Genomic DNA, 12974 nt, shown 5'->3' on the forward strand with positions numbered 1-12974 from the left:
GCCGAATATAAAAGATACTCTACCAGAGGGACATGAAGGTAGGCGGTGGGAATATGCAACTCACTGAACCAACGCAGATGGAATGTAATTCAACGAGCATGAGCAGCAATATGGTAGGATTTTCTGTGGTAGTTTATCTGGGGATACTACTACGCCGCCGTACAGTTCCAGGTGTCTGCACTATTGACGTCCCCAGAACCTTGATACATGGCCCTTTGAGGCCACGGGCACAATGGACGCTGCCTTAGCACACCAGAGCTGGGGTCCGTCGAGGTGGTCCATGTCGTGGCGATAATCTGGTCCGGGGCCTTGCCGTCTTCCACCCAGTGCATCAAGGCCATGAGGGCGTCGTGCTGGGCATCCTCAAAGCCAGGCGTCGAGAACACATCGGTGCCCAACACAGCAGCTCCGTTGGGCTGCGCAAAATACCAAGGGGCATCCACGGCCGTACCGGTGACATGTTGCATTCCAGGCACCATGAACAGCCTGAACCAGCTGTTCAGCTTGTCATATCCGCCCGTGGCGTTGGCAATAGTGCTGTAGAAAACATTGGAGCTCCTCGTCGCGATCAGGCCGTCAGACAAGCCGTGGAACATGAAGCTATGGCAGGCCATGTCGGTCAGTCCTCTTTTCCGTCTGTTTTCTCTCTATCCACACACAAAGCCAGCCAAAGGCTAAGATAAAGGGGCTACTCACATCTTGGTGCCTTTCGCCATGACGGAAGCCATCGCCTCGTAGTGATCTGCGGTGCAATTCCCAGGGTCCACGGCGTCAGCCTGCCAGAGAAGACTGTCGTTGTACTCTGTCCAGGACCAGGACGGGTCATTCAGGAGGAAGTCCTGAATGTAATTATCCCCAAGGTTGTTGGGTTCGTCGCCTCCCAGCAGGACAGACCATTGCGCCTCGGAGCCCAGCTCCAGGCCGGGAAAGGCAAACCTGCCGTCTGCGTAATAGTCGGCGTAGATGCTCTGGAGGGTGTTGATCTGTGATTGCGTCAGGCAGGTCGACGTCGCGTTGGCCCCACCGCCTGTCGATCCACAGAGCAGCGCAGCTGGGTTGAATTGACAGCTCTCTGGACAGCTGACAATGCCATCGACAACACCGTCTACAGCGTCACATTGGCTGATGACCTCGGCGCCAATGGTGCCGAAGAGATCGGTGGAGATATGGCCCGACGAGTTGGCTGGGAGGTTGAGGCTGCCCAGCTTGGTGGTCCAGGGCTGCAGGTGACTGGTCCACCAGGCCGGCGCCCCTATCAACAAGCCATCGAAGGCGCCGGGATCGTACTGGGCCTCCCGAAGGCCCTGTCTCCCGCCTGTGGATGCGCCAGAGTAGTAGGACCAAGAGATGGGCTGGCCGTAGTAGGCCTCGGTTAAGTTCTTGCCGAGCACCGTGGTGCCGTGGATGGAGCGGTAGCCAAAGTCGAGGGTCTTCTCTGGAGCGTCCAGGGCCCATGTCCCGTCAGTCGAGGTGGAGTTGTGTCCGGTGTCTGTGGACACGACGGCGAAGCCATAACGGACGCCAGCTCCCATGTCCAGCCAATTGATGCCGCCAGCGAAGCCGCCATTCCCGACTGTCAGAAACCTGCCGTTCCACTGGGCCGGCAGGAAGATGCCGAAGCGGAAGCTGGACGTCGACGAGGTAGTCACGTTGACGGTGAGGGCGCAAGACGCCGGTAGGTTGGTGGGATTAGTCGGGTAGGCGATGTCTGCTGCGCCCTGGCCGTATGTGCTCCCATCTGCGACAGCCACTGCGGATAGAATGGTGGCATACGACGGCAGCGCATCCTGGAATGACTCGACTGAGCATGAGGGGAGCGTCGAGGCCAGGCCTTGGCCGAGGGCCGTGATCACGGCAAGAGATGATGATGCCACTTTCCTCATGATGTTGAGTCGGTCGATGAAGGGAGGAAGAGAGATACAGAACCCTTCACAGCCTCATTGCTTTTTCACTCTTTTTCTTCTTTGATACAAAGCAGTACCCATGCTAGTACCTCGATCGGCATCACAATTAGCAGAGCGCCCCCTCGCTCCCCCTTCCCCAAATAAGACTGCATTACCCCATCTCTCCGCCGTCCAACTGTGGGGGGTTGCCTTGATTTTCCTTTTGATGGTGGGCAAGGAGGGATCCCCTACCACGATAACAGCACCGATGGCAACAAGGAACGGGTTCTAAGTAGAATGGTGGTTAGCATGGTAGTATACGAAGTGGAAACTCGTGAAAGTACTTTACCCTTTACCAAGTCATGCCCAGTACTTTGGACAGGTCAAGGATGACGGATCTTATGCACTCGAGTGTGTGCCATGGTATAGAATACGTCCTATGACTCCCAGTATATTTTTCTTGAAATTATAGAAGCTGTACTGTCCAAGTAGGCACGTAGTTGGTCACTCCGATCCTACCCTCCGCAAAATGTTTCTTTCTCCATGTTAACGAACCAAACAAACGTCATGAACGTTGCATTGAGGTGGAGATTTTGTGGGCAAGCGAGGGGCCCCATCCTGGCAGCATATCTCGGTAATTTGCATGTCAAAGTTGTTGTTTCCCCCGTTCAAAGGAGGAGGTTATTTCTTGGAAGGGAGGCAAGGGGGCTACTACGTAGATTATTAGTATTAATGTTTTGGGGAGGGGGCGGAAGGAGGGGGTTTTGGCCTAGGGGGGGCCCGGGGGCGGGCGCGCCGGGGGGGGGGGGCTGGTCTGGCTGGTACTGAGCGGGAGCAGATACTATTCTTGATGATATAAGCAACAAAGGTCATGTGATGGCGCGGTCGCCTGGCGACAGGAGCAACTGGGTCTTCTCCGCCCTTCTGCTCTTCCCGTGTGTAATCACAGCAGGACGCGCTCCCCTCACAGCAACACCCACGATAACTACCATCACCAGCCAGCTGACCAGTATTCATGGCCAGGAGAATAAACATCAAGATATGGTTCTCGCCATCATCATCGTCAAGCTGAGCCGTTGCTGCTGTTGTACTTTACAGGCCCGCTGTCGCACGACATGACGATCGACGAGACAATACCAGATTCGCTGCACGAGAGGAGCGTTTCCGTACCCTCAGAACAAGATGCTGCTGATGTTGATGATGCACCAGAGGCTGCAGGACCGTCTCATTCAGATCAAGACCATGCCACCCTGAAGTACTCCTTGCTCGGCCCATCCTTGACCAAGGCAGGCCAGGACTCGGTCGATCAGTCAAAAGCAAGCACGCACACACAATCCAATCACCATCTCGCATGGCTGAAGCCCACACTCTAAGCACACACCCATTATACACCCCCCCACCCCCCTACCCTTCTCGTCGATCCTATCCCATCTCCTTCCTAGCTGACCGGCGGGCCGTCTTCAGGTTTCCGAGATCATTTATAATGCCTCCAAGGGGTCCAAGTTTTTCAACCGCGAGGAGGACAGGGACAAGACACTGACCGTCAAGATCGACCGCATCCTCCGCAAGAAACGCGACCTCGAGAGGCTGGACCTCTCTCCTCACCTGCGCAGGGCCGACGCCCTCATCGCCGAGCTCGAGCTGTCCCGGGACCTCACACAACATATTGTCCACCTCGACTGCGATGCCTTTTATGCCGCTGTAGAACAGCTCGACCGTCCCGAGCTTAACGACCTTCCCTTTGCTGTAGGCGGCGGCGTCCTGACCACGTGCAACTACATCGCGAGGAAGTTTGGTTGTCGCTCTGGCATGGCCGGGTTTGTCGCCAAGAAGCTGTGCCCTGATCTCATCTTCATCCCTCTCAACTTTGACAAGTATACCGCAAAGGCAGCCGAGGTACGCGAGGTCATAGCAGAGTACGACCCTCGTTTTGAGAGCGCTAGTATCGACGAGGCATACCTGAATATCACAGCCTACTGCCAGGAGCACAATATGCAACCCGAGGAAGCCGTGGCCCAGATGAGGAGGCAGGTCCACGAGAGGACCAGCATCACGGTATCAGCAGGGATCGCGGCCAATGCCAAGCTGGCCAAGATCTGCTCCAACATGAACAAACCCAACGGACAGTTCCTGCTGCCCAACGATCGGACTGCCATTATGAGTTTCATGCGGGATCTGCCCTGTCGCAAGGTCAACGGGATCGGCCGGGTCTGGGAGAGAGAGCTTGCTGCGGTCGGTATCAAGACCTGTGGGGATATTTACACCCAAAGAGAGTTCCTCAACCCGCTCTTCGGCGAGAAGGCTTACGAGTTCCTCCTACACTGCCACTTGGGCCTTGGACGTACCAACGTTCAGCCGGCCGAGGAATACGAGAGGAAGAGCGTCGGTACCGAAAGCACTTTTGGTGATCTGGCCGACCCCAAGAAGTTGCGCGAAAAGCTGCGGTGGACCGCCGAAGAGCTGGAGAAAGACATGCGCCGGGCACAGTGCAAGGGCAGAACCCTGGTGCTTAAGGTCAAGCTGCACACATTCGAGGTCTATACTAGGCAGGCCGTAATGCCCAAGGCCATTTGCCTCGCAGACGACCTATACAACTATGCCCTCCCCATCCTGACCAAGTTGGAACAAGAGATGCCCGGTATGAGGATTAGACTGATGGGTTTACGCTGCACCCATCTCGTCAGCACCAAAAAACCCGACACGCGTGTCTTTTTTGGCCTGAAGCCGAGAAGTGGGACGATGCCCAGTGCGCCTGGGAAAGTGCTGCGGGCGATAGCACAAGACGTTGACGACGATGGCTGGGAAAAATGGCCAGAGGAGGAAATATTTATTGACTCAGGATATGAGCCAGAGCCAGAGCCAGCTCCAGGCCCAGACCCGGACGGAGAGGCTGTTCCAATAGGGCAGAACGGCACTTCTCCATACCGGAGGCACGGGAAAGAGATCGTGCCCAACCCTACACCCAGGAAAGAATCGTCGCCGGCACAGGAAGCATGGTGGGAATGCCCCATCTGCAGTCGGCCCCAGGCTGCGAACGAGAAGCTGTTCAATGACCATATCGATGCTTGCCTATCCAGGCAAGCAATTCGAGAAGCTGTTCAGAAAGATTCGACGATGAATGTTCAAAGCCCTCCGACCCGAAGGGATACACCAGAGCCTAAGCACGCCAAGCTCTCGTCCGAGAAGAAAAGAGGCCGGCCGCCCACGGGCGCCGATCCAAAACAGAAGAAGATCTGCTTTGGCTGATGGTCAACGAAGAGAATGCATTGCGGATAGACGTTGCTCATTTGAGCTGCAAAAGAACTCGGACTCTAGGCTCTCGCCTCCCAAAGCTATGTATCTTCATACCATTACTGACAGCGTATCTTGGGTAGGCTCTCATGTCATATCCTAAAATTCATTATGTTTCCCCCCAGAAGTCCATGTGTAGGCCGAGAGCCACCGTATTCCGTCATATGCTTCCTTCACGCAGAGTTGTGCATACCCAGATCTCCTCAATACTTGCCCGCTGGTGGCGGCTGCATTGGCATTTGTGCGCCGGGCTGATCCATGACCTGAATATTCGAACTTGATCAGTCTTCTGTCATTCTACTCACTGACCAAGTGCGGAAATAAACCCCGCTAATGGGCAGGACGAGAGACGAGAGACGGTTCGGCCACCGGGATGCACTCACCACATTAGCTATCGGTCGCTTTTGCTGATGTCTCGCCGCGCTTTCTCTCTCTTGCTGGACCAAGGCGCAGAAGGAGCAGCAGCACTTTTACCAAGTTACAGTCAGCCAAATCTACACTGACTTCGCAAATTTATCCTGCACGGCGCATCCAAGTTCTCTGATTTCTTGCGAGGGAAATGAGGAGAAGAATGGAGTTTTGGCCGTGGCAAAGCAAACAGCGACTCACCGATGCCAAACAATCATTGCACCCGCTTCCCTTGATGGCGTACCGCTCACGAACATCTCCACGACGGCATGTGTTATACCTGCAATGGTAAGCATATGCGTAAAAGGTTGCCGTTAAGGAGAAGTGGGAAAACCACCACACTTACGCCCAGCCAAAGATGTGCCATCCCAAACCAGCACCTAAAGAGTGCAGTACGCAAACCACTGCACAATCTGCATTGCAAGGGTTTCTCTCTAGTTGACTACGATCCATCTCGGGGTGTTGCACCCTATACATGGTTCTCCCCATGATGAAGCATGGACAGCAGGTTCCCATGAGGCTATCGGACCGTCAGACAAATAACCCTGAAGGTGTTCTCGCGAGGGTGGTTGGTATTAGAATCACGAGAGATCCCAGCCACGTCTCCCTTGGAACCTGCATCATAAGGAGAGCACCTACCACAAAACACAACCGCTGCCCTCTTCATAGCTACCGCAGCAGCCACACAGGCTCTTTGACCACCCTTCTGAAGACATCTTGCTTGAGAATCACCGCTGAGTGACCGGCACTTGGGAGGGTAGAGTAGTGGGAGGCGTGATTCGACAAGACGTCAGAAATAAGTACGCGAGGTGAGGTGAGGTGATGGGAACGAGAATGAACAAGAGCCAAGCTTCTTACGGGCTTACATGGCCACAGGCGGACAGACAGCATATTTAAACCAGTCCCCCCCCCCCCCCCCACACCCCTTCTGTTTACTTGCCCACACGATGGAGGGTCGGAATGTGTGGCTTGAGTTTGAGAGCATCTAAGCCTTGCCTGGAGGAGCCTGGAGCTGGAGTAGTGCACGGCTACTCGTTGAGGAGTGAGGGCGCCCCCAGCTGCGGCCGCCAGTTGGAAGAAAATGTCAGCTTACGCCCTCGGGCACGTTGCACCGCAATCCGCCTGGATCAGCCCTGTGGCCTCTGCTGGGACCAACGAAGGAGTGGCAGGATCGTTCACATACGGAGCGGGTAAGTTTCATATTTGGCGCACTTCTGGCCGACCATGTGTGTCGCCTGCGCTTCTGCCTTGCGACGGTCAAAGGTCAACCAACCAACCCTTCGGATCGAAATATGGACCACCCACATACATTTTGCCGTACTGCCGTACGGCCTTTTGAGCACCACTACAGTAGCACAACATTGCTTTTTGTGAAGTCATGCCGTGGAACTTTGGCAGGGCCTTCGTTTCCTCAACCGTACTTGAATACCTGATAAGGGGCTTCGGCAGAATTTTGGACGGGGCGGGGGACCCAGATTATGTGGACTGATTGGGCGCACGAGCCGAATGGCAACACGCGTTATACTCATGCAAGGTACCAAGTTCATAGATAATTTGCGCTCAGCCCTTGTGAATCCAATAGGTTGGGAGGATGTGTTACTATAGACAGACGATGGGAAAATCTGAGGAGGCTGTGCCTGTGCCACATGGATACCGAGTTACAAGCATCATCTGAAGGGTTGTGCACATCGGCAGAGCAGTTGACGACCCTGGAACATCATAATAGGGCTGCGTATCTTCTCAATTGGGTATGTGAATTATCAAGACCCGGTATCGGTGACGGCCGGTGAGGCTATTCCTTAGGAGGACCAGAAAACTGGTACGAGAGCAATGGAAGGGATTCAACAGCGCGTCAAGATCTTCGAATACATGAAACTGCACCTGCCCCCAAAGTGTCAGCATACTTCTCGTGTGCAGGATTTATTTCATGCCTTATCATCGTGCCACACTTGTGGAAAAGCCCGCGCACATGATGCGACTTCTCGATCTGGCCGGCCCTTCGCCTTCAGCTGATTGTGGACAGTCTTCTTTGACCGCTTACCTTGGAGACTTACACGACAAATAGTCCTTAAGGAATATGCGCCGATTAAAAATGTCTGCGTAATCACATGGTCAGAACCGAGAGAGTCTTGTGTCTGGTTTTATTGAACTCGATTTCCGACATTGTCGCTCTCATTACTTTCCTGTCGTGCGTAGTTACACCTTGGCCACCTTGGCAGGCCGAGCCATCGAGCTCTCGTCACTGTCAGCAGTACCGCCGTGGCCAATCTCTCTGCGTAGATTCCGTCGGCGGTCCACCGGCTTGCTCATGATCACATAGTCAGGTTCCTTTACAACCCCGTTCCTCAGCGTCCTGGGTCTTGGTGATATGTCGTCCATCTCGAACCCATATCGCCGGTAAAAGGCCAGGGCTGTGGCGTTGCAGGTGAAGACAGTCAACATGACCTTTTCCATGATCTCGATGTTGTTGGCCACCGTCTGCAGGAAGCTCATCAGCAGGGCAGCCAAGCCCGTGCGCCGGAGCTCAGGCCTGAGGTGTATCTCGTAGCAGTAGACGACGGCCTCGCCCTCCTCCATGGTCGGCATCAGAGACGTGAAGCCGCCGAGATTGCCAGCAGGATCCTTGACGAGGATGTAGCGCAAGTCAGGCTCACGCATTTCCTTGCGCTTGTTCTTGGGATTCCAGCCGCGGGACGAGGCCTCATAGTCCTGCCTGCTGGTCTCCTCGACAAGGGCGAAGCACGCATCCAGGTCACAATCGCTGGTATTGCAAGACTGGGTGAGGCTGAGGCCATAGACAGTCCCGGTGTTAGGATGGCTCCATGATGTGGTCCACGGACTTGGTCCACCGCCTGGGACACTGATTACAGCCTCGTCAGACAAAAAGAACAACAACAGTACTCGAGCAGAGCGGTGTGGGTTGCCATGATTCTACCTCTTTAAATAGTCCCTGACAAAGTCGTCATCTGGTTTGCTCGCGGCTATCTTCACGGCATTTTCTATCTCCTTGCGCTGGCTCCTCCTCTTGAGCATGAGGCTGGTAGGTCAGACTGTAAACTCGTGCAGAGAACAAGTCTATGATGGCAGTAATGAAGCGATTGGTCTTTTGTGTGTGTGCGCGTGCGCGCGCGTGTTTATTTGAGAGAGAGAGAAAGGGAGAGAGAGCAAGGAAAGCGATAACGGATACAGGAATTGAGAAGCAGACAGACAGACGAAGATGATGTTATGGAGTGAAGTTATGGAGGAGAGCAAGGTCAGAACAGGAGGTCGTTAAAAGCAGAGGGTTAGGACAGGCCCTTTCCAACGCAGGAGTTAACAGTAACAGTAGGGCTGTACATACTACAGTAGCAAGGGTGCCCAGGTTTAGAAGAGCTCAGCGGACCGGTTTGAGTGGCTGCTAGTGAACAGTACAAGACTGCACCCACCTAAAAATTCTAGCTCTTAGGCGGTATCTCACTGAGGAGCGGCGCTCAAGTAAGTGGTACTTGCTGTATTTATATTTCGCAAAAGCGACCTCAAAAGTCTGCACCAAAGCCACTGCCATTAATTATCTCATCACATTCAATGAGCACGTCAGTATGTAATGTGTGAACTGGGACAGTGGCATCTCGGGACTAGATCGGATCAATGAAGGCGAACGTGCTCTGGCTGCAGCGGCATCTGCGCGTGCGAGGCTTTGCCACTGGCACTGGCACTGGTAGAGGACCGCGTTCTCCACGTCGTGGCCTCGGAAATACACTGAGTCTGGATCACGTATGATTTGTTATACCATTACCACCCTTGATCTACCTTTGGCACCGCTGGTCGAGACTGACCATATGTATCAATCCCCTTCCTCCGCCCCCTCCAGTTTCTCCAGAGAGCTCGAGTCTTGTCCTTTTACCGGACCATCCTGCGCGGAACCCGCAAGATCAGTGATCCAACCGTACGAGACGAGACGAGACTATTTGCGCGACACGAAATCGAGAGACACCGCAACGTGCAAGACATTGTGAGTCTTCTACCTCGCAGCCTCCTGTTTTCTTGCAGCTGCCTTGGTTTTATGCGCTCTTGGGTTCTGACGCGGCCTCACCTCCAACTCTAGCAACACATTCGGTACCTTTTGTCGACGGGGAAGACGCAGTGGGATAGCATGGAGCGGTATATTGGTGGCATGTGACCGGCCCTGGTGAGGCAGATAGACTCGCGTGGTAATTGCAGAGTCTGTGTGTAGATAGAATATACATTGCGCTGTATTGCGCTGCATTGTCTTCTCCTGGCATCGCCCTCTGCCACCGCGCTGAGATAGAAGCAAGCTCTACCGTCGCCCTTGCGTGATAGCTTGCTAGTGTGTGGTGTATCACCTCGCATGTCTCGTGCGAAAGCTGATACGATACCACCCTGCTTTTCGTCCTCGCCCCAAACCCTTCTTGTTCCCAAGCCGTGGTCGGCTTATCCAGGGACGCTACCGCTCATCACCCCTAAGTCTCCTCCTGGCTCTCTACTGCATGAAATTTTACGAGCCTTGACGCTGCTTGTGTCGAGGATTTGCACTGCAAATGATATACCGGTAGCCATTTGATCTCTTGCTCTTCTTCCGTCGCACCACCTATATTTTGCCAACAGCCAATTAGCCACCTGGCCTCCCCTTTTGGACAAGTAGACGACGAAGAAGAAAAGAATTCTTCTAGAATAAGGAGTCCACTGCACGCTTACCTTGCAATGCTCGCACCGCTTCTTAATTGAGCTGTACACCTTCATCCCTCTAACCTGGTACCGCATCGCCTGGAGACCACCAGCCAGGCGCTGCACAGCGGGCGTAAGCGCTCGTGCTGGAAACCTCACGATAGGGCTGGAGCTCGGAGTCCGTAATATGGTCGAGGATAGGGAACGCATTTGGGTGGTTGGTCGGACGACAGTCGCGGTAGTCTGTGAGGAGGAGGCGGAGGAGGAGGAGAGGGACAGCATTCGCAGGCTGCCGCTGAGCCCGGAGAGGGAGGTGGTGGCGCGCATGCATCGTGCGGTGCACATACGGCTGGCCATCTTGAGGACAGGGCTGATGTTGAGCCTGGAGTCTTCCAAGGTTCGTGGTTTGGTGGTGGTCGTGGTCGTTGGCTGGTTGGAGTCGTCTGAGTGATGTTTGGGGCGGGTTTCTGCAAATCTGCCTGCCGGCCCGCTACTGTAGCGCCTACCGGCGAACCCGGCCAAAGTGGATCCACCGGCCTTCATCAGGCCTTCTCGCACCACGTGACACCCTTCATCAGTGACAAGAGTATTAAGCCTGTGTGCAATATTCAGACATCCAGACAGTAGATGGCGGGTATGCATACCTGCGCTGTGACTCTCCAGGAGAGTTCCCGGGATTTCTACTGCTTCTTCTATTTCCTTGCCTCAATGCATGACCCATACACGTAAAGTCTGATACCAGGAGGGTTTGGTATTGGATTTGAGGCAGGCTTGTCAAGGTCACCAGAACAAGTATGGGCGAGCATCATCCTCCTAGCAGATAACCAAGCCTGCTACTGTAGGATTCATTGTGTCATGCTCCGGGCGGAATGTGTACTTCGGATCACGTTTGGTCATCAAATGTTCGGCGGGTCCGCCGAAAGCATTCGGCGTCGGCGCCGAATCGACGTCATGAAGTCTCTGCGTGTTGAGCCGCCGGGCAGGAGGGCAGAAAAATGTTATAAGGCCGTCCGTCTAGGATGCAGAAACTATTCGTCGCTCTGTGCTCATATCATCCACTATCGAGCCAGGCCATCACTTTAAAGGTCATAAAGCATGGAGCCCATCCCCAAGACGATGCGCGCCCTTGGAGCGCGCAAGTATTGCAAGCCAGACGAATACGAGATTATGGAGGTTCCAGTACCCAAAATCAAGGCCCCAGATGATGTCTTGATTCAAATTCACGCCGTAGGAATCACCGTGGGCGATGCCCTGGTCGCGGCAGGAACCGCCAGGATGGTCTTCCCTTCGACGTGAGTCTTCTGAGCACTGCTGATGCTCCTCCTTCTGAATTCTCGGTCATAGCCGCTCTCAAAGAGGTGGGCAAAGCGCTGACATGTACGCCTGACACAGTTTTCCCATCATACTTGGGCGGCAAGGATCCGGCGTCGTCGTTGCCGTGGGCAGCGGTGTCAAATCTCTCAGGATCGGCGATGCGGTGTACGGCGTCGGGCTCAAGCACCCCCTCCGCAAGGTCTACGGCAATGGCAGCGGCGGGTGGTGTGCAGAATACGCGCTGACCACCGAGGACCTGCTCCTCCCTAAGCCGCCGCAGGTCTCATTCGAGGACGCGGCGGCAGTGCTGCCCAACCTGGTCACGGCGATCCAGAACCTGCGGGCGAGCCTGAACATGAACCCAAAGGCCTTCCCGGGTGGCTCGCTGGAGGGCAAGACGGTGCTTGTTGAGGCGGGCCTCGGGGCATCGACGGCGATCGGGGCGCAGTACATAAAGAACGTGCTGGGAGCTAAGGAGGTCATCGCGACGGTGTCGACGGCCAAGGTGCCGCTGGTGCATGAGTACATGCCTGGCGTCGTGGATCGGGTGCTGGACTACCAGACACAAGACATCGTGGCCGAGATTGGGCGAGGCAGGGTCGACGTGCTGTACTCTGCACAACGGCACGTGATGAGCCTGCTCCCAGTGATGAACCCAGAACACGGCATCATGTCAGCCATCGGCTTGCCATCCTCGAGCGAGCTGAAGAAAATCCTCGCGGGCGATGGAGAGCGGCTCGCGTGGTGGATGAGGCTACTGGTGGGGATGGTGGGCCTGCTTGACCTCTGGTACAGGTGGAAGCTGCGCGGCACCAATGTCCAGCTAAAGTTCGTGTCAGGAGCACTCGGCATGAGAGAGGACGTCGAGAAGGCGGGCGAGATCATCGCTACCGGAAAAGTGAGGGCGGTCAAGACGCTTGTGTCTTTTGATGATCTCGAGGCTATCAGGAAGGGATGTGACCAGGCGAGGACCCTCAAGGGCAAGACTGGATCTCTGGTCGTGAAGATTGCGTGACCTAATAAGAAAGAGATGAGAGAAAGAGAGAGAGAGAGAGATGAGGGAATCTTCATCCTTCATCCCTCACTTATTTGTTGCTTGTTTGTTGTGTTGGAGGACACTTTGTGTTTCATAATTCCCTATATCTTCTTCCTTTGACTAGAGTACTTCGCCATTACCATCCAGTAGTTCTTATGTGGACGCAGCGACGGCTCAACCCGGGCGTTCCCCACAGCGGGTCCCCCCTCCCCCTCCCCCAGCGCGCCCCCTGTAGAACGCGAGGTGGACCACTGTAAATTGAGTTTCGCGCGCGTCGAGGCATCGAGACGGCCTGAAGAGGCTCACGCGTTTAGCAACAGTGATGTTCTTCCTTCTCCTCATCTTCCCTCGGTTCACCCCCTCCCAGCCACGACCTG

The 12974-nt window shown here is 54.8% G+C and overlaps 7 protein-coding genes across 7 annotated transcripts; 4 read left to right on the plus strand and 3 right to left on the minus strand.

The window, feature by feature from the left end:
• Window positions 1-97: 97 nt before the first annotated feature.
• On the minus strand, window positions 98-2547 carry M406DRAFT_293714 (uncharacterized protein). Its single transcript, XM_040919094.1, has 3 exons — window positions 2233-2547; window positions 697-2171; window positions 98-600 (listed from the first exon to the last, which is right to left on the minus strand). The coding sequence occupies exons 2-3, from the start codon at window positions 1881-1883 to the stop codon at window positions 150-152; spliced, it is 1638 nt and encodes a 545-aa protein (XP_040773050.1). The 5' UTR covers window positions 1884-2171; window positions 2233-2547; the 3' UTR covers window positions 98-149.
• Window positions 2548-2998: 451 nt separating this feature from the next.
• Window positions 2999-5129, plus strand: M406DRAFT_76232 (uncharacterized protein; the record flags this gene model as incomplete). The annotated part of the gene is made up of 2 exons (XM_040925945.1): window positions 2999-3184; window positions 3348-5129. The coding sequence occupies 2 exons, from the start codon at window positions 2999-3001 to the stop codon at window positions 5127-5129; spliced, it is 1968 nt and encodes a 655-aa protein (XP_040773051.1).
• An 89-nt stretch (window positions 5130-5218) lies between these two features.
• Window positions 5219-6103, plus strand: M406DRAFT_58746 (uncharacterized protein). The gene is given in 5 exon segments (XM_040924608.1): window positions 5219-5301; window positions 5314-5437; window positions 5558-5641; window positions 5784-5861; window positions 5927-6103. The coding sequence occupies 3 exon segments, from the start codon at window positions 5585-5587 to the stop codon at window positions 6071-6073; spliced, it is 282 nt and encodes a 93-aa protein (XP_040773052.1). The 5' UTR covers window positions 5219-5301; window positions 5314-5437; window positions 5558-5584; the 3' UTR covers window positions 6074-6103.
• Window positions 6104-7306: 1203 nt separating this feature from the next.
• Window positions 7307-8615, minus strand: M406DRAFT_109532 (uncharacterized protein; the record flags this gene model as incomplete). Its single annotated transcript, XM_040915360.1, has 3 exons — window positions 7307-7463; window positions 7637-8442; window positions 8518-8615. The coding sequence occupies 2 exons, from the start codon at window positions 8613-8615 to the stop codon at window positions 7779-7781; spliced, it is 762 nt and encodes a 253-aa protein (XP_040773053.1). The 3' UTR covers window positions 7307-7463; window positions 7637-7778.
• Window positions 8616-9284: 669 nt separating this feature from the next.
• Window positions 9285-9741, plus strand: M406DRAFT_244156 (uncharacterized protein; the record flags this gene model as incomplete). Its single annotated transcript, XM_040916250.1, has 3 exons — window positions 9285-9335; window positions 9433-9573; window positions 9667-9741. Coding segments are annotated over 3 exons (267 nt in total), but the record flags the coding sequence as incomplete, so codon positions are not given.
• Window positions 9742-10077: 336 nt separating this feature from the next.
• M406DRAFT_341383 (uncharacterized protein) lies at window positions 10078-10574 on the minus strand (the record flags this gene model as incomplete). Its single annotated transcript, XM_040921656.1, has 2 exons — window positions 10078-10170; window positions 10278-10574. 2 exons carry the CDS (start codon window positions 10572-10574, stop codon window positions 10078-10080), a joined length of 390 nt encoding a protein of 129 aa, XP_040773055.1.
• Window positions 10575-11342: 768 nt separating this feature from the next.
• Window positions 11343-12576, plus strand: M406DRAFT_76229 (uncharacterized protein; the record flags this gene model as incomplete). Its single annotated transcript, XM_040925944.1, has 2 exons — window positions 11343-11539; window positions 11640-12576. 2 exons carry the CDS (start codon window positions 11343-11345, stop codon window positions 12574-12576), a joined length of 1134 nt encoding a protein of 377 aa, XP_040773056.1.
• Window positions 12577-12974: the final 398 nt, after the last annotated feature.

Source organism: Cryphonectria parasitica (assembly GCF_011745365.1).
Source record: "Cryphonectria parasitica EP155 unplaced genomic scaffold M406scaffold_7, whole genome shotgun sequence".
Classification (NCBI taxonomy): Eukaryota; Fungi; Ascomycota; class Sordariomycetes; order Diaporthales; family Cryphonectriaceae; genus Cryphonectria; species Cryphonectria parasitica.

Excerpts from the sequence above, each read along its gene's own strand:
- M406DRAFT_293714 (XM_040919094.1), bottom strand. The coding sequence starts at position 1,883 with ATGAGGAAAGTGGCATCATCATCTCTTGCCGTGATCACGGCCCTCGGC. Across the intron at positions 601-696 it reads ATGGCGAAAGGCACCAAGAT|CTTCATGTTCCACGGCTTGT; the intron begins GTGAGTAGCCCC and ends GGCCTGCCATAG.
- M406DRAFT_58746 (XM_040924608.1), top strand. The coding sequence starts at position 5,585 with ATGTCTCGCCGCGCTTTCTCTCTCTTGCTGGACCAAGGCGCAGAAGGA. Across the intron at positions 5,642-5,783 it reads GCGCAGAAGGAGCAGCAGCA|CGATGCCAAACAATCATTGC; the intron begins CTTTTACCAAGT and ends ACAGCGACTCAC. Across the intron at positions 5,862-5,926 it reads CCACGACGGCATGTGTTATA|ACGCCCAGCCAAAGATGTGC; the intron begins CCTGCAATGGTA and ends ACCACCACACTT.